We start from the raw sequence: 9,484 nt of genomic DNA, 5'->3' as shown, positions 1-9,484 counted from the left end.
ACACAATATTCCAGATGAGGTCTCACCAGTGCCTTGTATAATGGTACTAACACCTCCTTATCTTTACTGGAAATACTTCGCTGATGCATCCCAAGACCCCATTAGCTTTTTTAACGGCCATATCACATTGGCGGCTCAAAGTCATTCTGTGATCAACCAATACTCCGAGGTCCTTCTCCTCCTCTGTTACTTCCAACTGATGCATCCCCAGCTTATAACACAAATTCTTGTTATTAATCCCTAAATGCATGGCCTTGCACTTTTCACTATTAAATTTCATCCTACTACTATTACTCCAGTTTACAAGGTCATCCAGATCTTCCTGTATGATATCCCGGTCCTTCTCTGTATTGGCAATACCTCCCAGCTTTGTGTCATCCGCAAACTTTATTAGCACATTCCCACTTTTTGTGCCAAGGTCAATAATAAAAAGATTAAATAAGATTGGTCCCAAAACCGATCCCTGAGGAACTCCACTAGTAACCTCCCTCCAGTCTGACAGTTCACCTTTCAGTACAACCCGTTGTAGTCTCCCCTTTAACCAGTTCCTTATCCACCTTTCAATTTTCATATTGATCCCCATCTTTTCCAATTTAGCTAATAATTCCCCATGTGGAACCGTATCAAATGCCTTACTGAAATTGAGGTAAATTAGATTCACTGCATTTCCTTTGTCTAAAAAAATCTGTTACCGTTTCAAAGAAGGAGATCAGGTTGGTTTGGCACGATCTACCTTTTGTAAAACCATGTTGTATTTTGTCCCAATTACCATTGACCTCAATGTCCTTAACTACTTTTTCCTTCAAATTTTTTCCCAAGACCTTGCATACTACAGATGTCAAACTAACAGCCCTGTAGTTACCCGGATCACTTTTTTTCCTTTCTTAAAAATAGGAACTATGTTAGCAATTCTCCAGTCATACGGTACAACCCCTGAGTTTACAGATTCATTAAAAATTCTTGCTAATGGGCTTGCAATTTCACGTGCCAGTTCCTTTAATATTCTTGGATGAAGATTATCTGCCCCCCCCCCCCAATTTAGTCCCATTAAGCTGTTCGAGTTTGGCTGCTACCTCGGCTGTGGTAATATCTACCTCCATCTCCCCATTCCCATTTGTCATCCTACCATGTGAAGTGTGTAGGGATCTTTTGGAAGGAATGGCATCACAGACCTGTGACATTCAGTTAGCATTTACCAAGCCCTGCCTTTATAAATCAGTCAGCATGCAAACTCTGCCATAGTAAAATGTTTATTTGTTAAGGTGATATAAGTTACTGAGCGTTTTACAGTCTGTGAATTCACCACTGGCAACATTTAACACGAGTTCATATGGAAGCTGTTGCCACCATATTATTTATTTAAAAAATCTTGAAGGCCAGAAAAGATATTTATAATGAATGTCGAAGTTGGGGGGTGGGGAATCCAGGAACCAGGAAAGCATGTTTATCCAAGGGAGCCCATCTCCATGGCCTATTGGGGCAGGCTGTAGATGTCAAATGAGAGTTTCTGCTGGGGTGAGAATTGGTTCAACAGATTAATCTTCAGTGAGTTGGATCATGTTGTTTTTTGCTGCGTGAAAACATCAATGGTAACACTTTCTGGAGGTGGCAGAGGGCAGGCGTTCTTCAGCTCAATTCCCGCGTCTGTGAAAAGAACCAAACCAAAGACAATAAGGAAATAGGGGGTATGACTTAGCCAGTCAGTTAATCCCACGTCTACAAATGCAGGGCCAATGAGAGGATGCAGAAAAGCTTTTCGGACAGGTATAGCCCAACTACCATAGCATAACCAGCCCCCCTCACTCTGTGCCCGTGAACTGCAGCCAAAAGGGAAGACAGGGGTTGGCAGATCATTTTTGAAAAGTCAAATAGAAATGAGACCGCTTGCCATTTACCCACCCGCAGCTGCTCAGTGCTTTTCAGCACAAGGAGGGGCTGAAAAGAATCCCTCTTGCACTGTTATAGGGTGGCTGTTTGCAAACACAAGTGCCAACCCATGGCAAGCAGAGCCGGGTGAATAATGAAGAAAAAACAACGAATGGAGTAAGTTATTCCCCCCCCCCAATAGTTAATTGAATACATTATTTAACCCGCAGTAACTGAAAGGCAGAAGCCAGAGTGGTGGAGCCCATTGCAGTGCAAATGACCAGGGCAAAACACATTGCTCTGCAATCCATCGTTTGTCTGCAAATTCCAGGGCTGCTCCTTGTCTCATTCAAGCCAATGACAGAACAGTCACTTCTGTGGCGGGAATCTCACCTTTCATGTGCTTTGACAGATTTGTACCGAATCCCCCCACACACACACACTGTCCCAACAACAAAACTTCAACTGACCCCTTCCTAGCTCATCTAGCGCCCATTGGGTGGGGAAGAGGAAGGAATTTTTTAGACACTAGTCTAATAACTGACATTTTAAAATGCCATGTTGTGTGTGTGGCAGTTTAATAGGACCTAGACTGTCTATTTTAAAACTGCTTCCTAGTTTGCTGAGGTTTTCAGAGGCCATCAGCCTGCTCCCCAAGATCAATTATTCCAGGCCCAGCGGTCCCGTCCGGCAGGTACAGTCTGCAGAAGGCTGAAGCTGGGCTGTGCTACCCGGTCCAGTGGGAAGAGGATGGGATACAGTGACAAAATGCCACCAGCTTTCTGCCCGCAGCTCCATCTTGGGGTGGGATTTTCCCTTGCAGGGCAGGCTGTGAGGTCCCTATACAACCCCCTCGGCCCAGGATCCTGAGGGGTTGGGGGGATTCCAGAGGATTCCCATGGAGACCCCATGGCTCCACCCAAGTTCCAGCTCCCCCAGTCCCGCCCCCCCCCCAGTACAGCGCCAATGGTGCACAATGGGTGTGAATCCCAGGGCTGGTCGGTCTGCGGGGAAGTGTCATGAAGCTGGCTGGAAATGAGGGCTAGGAGCATGACTGGGACAAAGGCTCCCTATGCAAACTGGGACGGGGTGAATTTTTAAATGCCCTCCTGCTCTGACATGCAGCAGGTGACATTTCCATGGCGGGATCGTAGCACTCAGCGGCCCCAACGAAGGGCAGGGCCCATTGGACCAGGCCCTAGATACGCACATGGAAGGGGAAGATGGCCCTGCCCTAGGATGACCAGACGGCCAATGTGACAAATTGGGACAGGTGGGGGGTAATAGGCGCCTCTATAAGACAAAGCCCCAAATATCAGGACTGCCCCTATAAAATGGGGACGTCTGGTCACCCACTCCTGCTCCAAAGAGCTGAGTCTCAGGCAAGTGACAATGGCACACGTGATAAATGCACATGACTGCAAAGGTGGGGCGAGAGTTCTGCAGGCAGGGAAAACATCTCCTGGTCTCAGCATCGTGGGGGGCGCGTGTCACCCTCAGCTTCCAAAAACCTGCTGCTGCTCCGTGCTGGCTGGGTGCTTGTGTGGGTGCAGTTTGAGTCAGCATCCTTGCAGGCAGGTGAATGGAAACACAGAAATGAAGTGGTATTTTTACAGGCAGCTGGTAGTCTGAAAGCAACTGAGTGCACAGCCAGCTAGCTGTGTTATCTTGGTCCTAAGTGCTGGCTTTATCAGGAAACAACCTGTCCCTAAAGTGCAAAAGTAGGATACAGAGCTCTTAAAAATCTCCTTATGCAACGTAGCTTGTCTCAGTGCAACACAGAGAGCAGGTTTTTTTCTTCAGTCCAATCAGACAGGCAGTGCTCTTCACTGGATTCAGTGCCTGTGTGGTAGTGGATTCGCCAGGAACAGTCAGTTATCATCTCTGCAGATTAAGCTTTCTCCTTTTTGATGACATCATCCTAGCACCTGACTCTTGGGAGTTGGCCGATTGCATCCAAAGCCTCCTGTGAGTTAGGTGAGCAGGATTTGGACTCTATCCACCCTGCTAGTGTCGCTCAGATGCATTTACATAGGTAGGGTGACCAGATGTCCCGATTTTATAGGGACAGTCCCGATCTTTGGGACTTTGTCTAATATAGATGCCTCTTGCCCCCCCACCCCCTGTCCCGATGTTTCACCCTTGCTGTCTGGTCACCCTATATAGGGCCTCCTGTAACCAAAATGCCCTGCATGCCCCATTGCCCCACTGCAAGCAATGGTGGCTTTGGGTCCTGAGGAAAGCAAGATCATACCCACACTGTACGTTAAAAGGGAGAATATATAGCTGGTACAAATTGTTACTTACAGTGTTGATTTACTCTGACAGTCGAAATCTAATGGCTAATTTATCTTCCCACCCCTGTATAGAAGAAAGAAAGAATAGCGGTATCACTCTTAGCTGGTGTCCCAGTTCGACAGGCTTCAGAAAACAACGTGATGCTAGAATGCTGTGAGCGCTAGAAGTTGTCATTTGCTGCAGCCACATGAAGTGGCACTTACATTGTGAAAAGCGAGAATCAGAGGGGTAAGAACTCTATAGGCAGGGCTATAGGCGGAATCAATATTTTGATACTTCAAAGTAGAGCAATGTCAGGAGAAACCACTTACCCACGGCATATCCCAGCACTGGTCTGGAACTGCAAGCAAGCACCATGAGTCAGCAAGTGTGCAGAAGCAGAACCCAGACATTTGTAAGTGCAGGAAATGTAATGCAGTTTTAGGTTTCCTTCTTGAATGAACACTCTCCTGATAGAACAGCGTTAAGTTCTATCTGTCAACACCTCTGGCACAAGGGGAGACAATTGTCCCTGGAGACAATTTCCTAAAACGTTTGAAGATATACAGTGAAGCCCAACATAGCTAGGAAAAGACAACACAGCCATTGGTGTGACTTCAGGAAACTAGACAATGACACAACCGGAAGCTAATAAAAGATGTGGCACATGGGGCTGCCTCACTCATTGATAGCTTCTGTAGCAAACTCTTTCGTATCAATGATACTGCATCTGTCACCCCTAGTGGGATCCTAAAAGGCCTGTAGGCACCACAAATAAAAACCATTGGATAGATGGTTGTAGTAAATAGGACACTGCCAACTGGTTGGTTTGTTTTTTAACCAAAACCTGTGCCGCCTGAAATTTAGCCACAAATAATTCAATCTGTTTGCTGAATTGCCCGGGGAAAGTAATTTTTTGTATAGAGAGGTTCAAATAATTTATTTCACACTCAGCCTGGTAACAGTGAGGGAGGAGACTTTGCAACTGAGCCAGTAAATTTTGATACAGATTTAGTGAGGCTGCAAACTGTAGTAATTCTGCTGAGCAGCAACTTCTAGAGTCGACATTTGCGTTTAATAAGTCGGAGGCAATGGGAAATAATAACAATGACAAACACTAATACTATATTATGAACCGGCACTGTGTATAAACTCCCCTTCTGCTGCTTGTTGCATTAATTAATTAGAAAAAAACAGTTTCTCCCTCCCCTGCATGGTGCGTATTGCCGCTATTGTCGTCAGTGTGGCTGCTGGTGAAACAGACAGGGAATTCCACAGCAGGATTCACATTGACTTTGCAATATCCGGAACGTAGTAAAATGTAGCACAGTGTTTGCTACAAGCAAGATAATATTCTGGGTCAGAGCCTCAGCTTGTGCAAATGGGAGTAGCTCCATTGACATGCCGATTTACATCACTGGAGGATCTGATTTGTAACGGGGTTTTCAGCCTTCTGAAAGGTTCTTGCCTAAATAATGGACAACAAGCGCATTAAAAATAGTTGCCAGTTCTTTTGAATGTTCCTTGGGAAATAAGACCATGTTTTCATTAGCAGCAAAGCTAAGCCTTCTTACAGCATTGCAGAGAGAGAGAAGGCTCAAAGGCCTCACTCTTCCCAATCAAAAGACAAGATCCCAATTTTGATTTCAAACCTTGCACACAAAAGCTTAACGCTGATTAGAGGAGCGCTCTGTGACTAGTGCAGCTGGGGGCTCCAGTGTAGAGGGGCCCGTGGCTCCTGCGGGCGTAGCAGTTTGCAGTGAGGTATAATACAGCAGCATAGGGGCTGCTTTGAATTAACACGCTCGCAAAGCTTCTATGATTTGACACCCTATATTTATAAGGCGCTCTCAGGTCATGGGTGGGCAATGTTCCGTTTACAGGGGAAAAGGGTTGATCTAGACTTGGCTGATTTTTACAAGGTTTGCAATAACACCAGTGAGCGACCAAGAGCCCGGTGTGAATGTTCGTCTGGTACGCACTACCTCAAAGTGTGGGACACTCACGATGCACCTGGCCACTGCAACAGAGGTGGGTCAAAGGGTTTCTGCACTGTAACAATGATCTCACCTGGGTATTGTGGACAGACTAGGCAACAAAACATCACGGAGCAGAGTTTTCCATGGGGCAGACAAGATTGGCTGATTTAGGAACAGTACTTAATAATGGTATAACCACCCGCATCCTTGAGAGACTGAATCTTCTCCAGTACCCTCGGATACTAACACACCCAGCGGCATCTACCCTCTGCTTTCCCAGCGGCACAGTTCTGCATGCAGACCATGCTTCACTGGCCGGCCCTTGTCTCTATTGTCTGCATTCCCTGAGAGGCGGGGCAGAGAGCCAGAAGTTGGGCTAAAGGACAACATGGAGCTGAATGGAAGCTCGACAGGCTGACAGCTGGGACTCCATCCTTTCCTGGAGGGGGTGAGGCTGGGACATGTTGTTCTGGCTGATTGTTCTATTGTTGCTCTTTTGCACAAGAGCATGAGGAAAATGGAGCGTTTTCAAGTAAATAAAAGCACAATGGACAAGTCAAGCCACATCTGCACCTAGAACTGAACTGTCCCATATTCAGCACAGAGCAAGGAACCCCCCAAAGCACAACCAGAAAGGCAGCACAGAGAACACCTAACACAGCAAACACACTCTGCGCCCAGCACTGTTCCTCCATCCAAACCAGTATAGCAAACCCAGGGAATTTTCTTTCAGTAGAACAGTTAATGCCAGAAGGGCTGGGAGAGGAGGCACGTGCCAGCAAATTTTAGAACCAATAACACACTTGTGATTTTTCCCCCCTCTGGTGATTATAAGAGAAGATACCACTTCACTGCTGAGCTCTTGGCAGCATAATCCAGGTTGCATGGCCCCTTTGGAACAGGGTCTGTATTTTACAAGCCACAGGCACCCGAGGTAATTCATTGCGGAAAGTCCTCTGCTGTCTAAGTGCTAAGCACAATCACTAGTGTGGTCTCGGTGGGTGAAAGGCGCCCGTGCAGGGAGCCAGCACATGAGGTAGGTGCCACTATGTTCCACTTATTGTCCAAGGACTTAGTGGTACCTAGTTCTTATGCTGGCCTCCCCGCACAGGGGGTGGAGTTCACCGGCCCTTGCTAACCATCTCTCTTCTTTTCTGCAGGGTTTCCAGTAGCTCACACTGAGTATGTGTGGGTAAGTTTTGTTCTTCTGAATAGTGAATGCCTTTGTCCGAGCACACTCTGCCCCCAAGCAATTGGCACCGCTGGCTTTGCAGAATTGGAAGAATACAGATTCTCCTCCGTCCTAGGGCGTTCCACACTTCGGAGGAGTCAAGCCCGTAGAAATCCTGAATAAAAGGAAAGGTCCCGTTGCACATGTATGACAGTGGAATGGCAGACATTTTATGCCCAATGCATATACACTGCATATATGTCAGATGAAGGGAGAGAGAGCCATGTGAATAACCTTCCCTGATATCCAGTCTAAGTATTCCTGTAATATTATCATAGAATCAAACCAAATGGTGCCAGCTGGTCCCCGGAAGCCTCTGATAGAAATGTATGGTGGATGGAGTTTTTAGCTTTAGTGTTTACAAAACTGACTCTTTAGTGTAAAAAAGAAAAACCCAAGACGCTATTAATATTTTGGCACTTGCACAGCACATTAGACACACATTAGTTCCAATTCAGACAACAGATATAGCATTGTAGTTTGTTACTTTTAAACTGCACGTGATTGAAACAAACAGATCAGCAAAAAACCCTGTAAAGCTACCTTCTCACCTACACACAGGTTCAATGCGCCGGCTCCATAGGTTTTTATTTCCTCCCTACAGACCATATGGTATTTTCTCTTAACCATGTCTGACAACACCTTCGCTTTAAGACTATGGGAATTAGAATAACTAGGTGGGGATCCTTTGTGACATAGCGTTTTAGCAGCTATTGGTGTGTGCCCCCGCCGAAAGGGACCTATAATGCATGGATGGCAGGGAAACCCAGAGGTTTTTAACTTGCTCATTGGGAATTGAATATCATCATTTTGGGCTTAGGTTTTCTTGTGGGTCTCTGCAGTTGCATGGGGAAAAATGGGCTTTTTTAAAAAAGGGGTTTCTCTCCTTCCAGCACAGCATGAAAACACGGTCTATCTTCTAGTACACTCTGATGGGGCCCTTTCTGAGCCCAATCCTGCAATGCCTTTGCAGATGCAATCCAGTGATGGCAACAGGAACGCTTCAGGATCGGCCTGATGAGAGGCTAAACTGATGCAGAACAGGGCTGTCCTGTAACAGATCATTGGGATTTATTTGGTTTCAAGCACCAAATTACTGGGTATAAAATAACATTTTGACCAGAGAGCAAAATCTCTCACTCGGTTACTGTAATCCTCATAACACCAATACCGCTAAGGAAAAATGGCCTAGAAGCTTAACTTCTGGATAGGTATGATGTGTTGCCAAAGTGAGGCTAAAACTAGTGATTTGCATTCAGTAGCATATTACAATTGTCATGCCATTAAAATATCTCTGATTTAGACACGGAGACGAAATAAGCTGAGGTGAATTGAAGAGTGGAATGGGGCGAGGGGGTAATGGACATAATAGAGCAATAGAAACACGTGTTTTCCTTGCGAAAATGACTGTTCCAATAGTTATGCATCTAGTTCTGCACATTTATGTTTTATGTAACAGACTGGAGTGGCTCTGTCAGCAGCTCTATCCCACCACTCCTTCACGGCATTGCTCTGCTCTCTCTGTTTCTAACTGTGTCATTGAAAAAAGGGATTTAAATCCCAAGGCACAACAATCGCATAACAGGCGAGTTCATGGCTGGGACTGCCTTCCATGCCCCTTATTGTACCCAGGCAGCAGAGAAATCTCCAAACAGTATGTGAACATACAGAAATGACAACCAAAAGAAGCACCAGGGCTAGGAAAGGATTGCATTAATTATTAATTAATTATTAATTAATATTATTAATTTGCCAGAAGATGATCCACCCGCCTAGTCCTGCTCTGCAGCCTCAGAGATTTATCGTAACATGAAACTGGAAGTGCCTTCCTTTTAGCCATCACTAGGAGTCATGCTATGCACTCACGTCTAATCTAAGGCACTGGGCCTGAACTGGGGACTGTGTCTTGACAGATGTACCATTTCCCATGTCTGAGAAGCAGTAGGGTTGTCACCATGCAGGGTCATGGGAGGACTCCAGCCCCCGGGACCCAGGCCGCTCGTCTCAGATGGCTAAACTGAGCGCCAGTGTTGCCTGGCACTACAGGGTTTGGCTGAGTACTGTGTCAAGGTTGCCATCCTGACAGGTCCTTGCTAAAGTGGGGGTGAAGACTGGGCAGGTTTCCTGCTAG

At 46.1% G+C, this 9,484-nt stretch overlaps 1 protein-coding gene across 2 annotated transcripts in view; it reads right to left on the bottom strand.

The window, feature by feature from the left end:
* Positions 1 to 1,271: 1,271 nt before the first annotated feature.
* The window catches only part of LRFN5 (leucine rich repeat and fibronectin type III domain containing 5), a 155,506-nt gene continuing 147,293 nt past the window's right edge, over positions 1,272 to 9,484 (bottom strand). Inside the window, exons 4-5 of one of the 2 annotated variants that reach the window (XM_026657210.2) lie at positions 4,174 to 4,227; positions 1,558 to 1,644 (exon numbers count right to left, since the gene is read on the bottom strand). In XM_026657210.2, the coding sequence (XP_026512995.1) occupies positions 4,214 to 4,227 (14 nt within the window). In that variant the 3' untranslated portion in view covers positions 1,558 to 1,644; positions 4,174 to 4,213. Of the gene's footprint in view, positions 1,645 to 4,173; positions 4,228 to 9,484 lie in introns of both variants that reach the window. The other variant, XM_026657209.2, reaches the window with a different exon arrangement.

This window comes from Terrapene carolina, unplaced genomic scaffold (assembly GCF_002925995.2).
Source record: "Terrapene carolina triunguis isolate 2854851 unplaced genomic scaffold, T_m_triunguis-2.0 Scaffold237, whole genome shotgun sequence".
Taxonomy (NCBI): Eukaryota; Metazoa; Chordata; order Testudines; family Emydidae; genus Terrapene; species Terrapene triunguis.
This window is presented reverse-complemented; position numbering and strand designations above follow the sequence as displayed.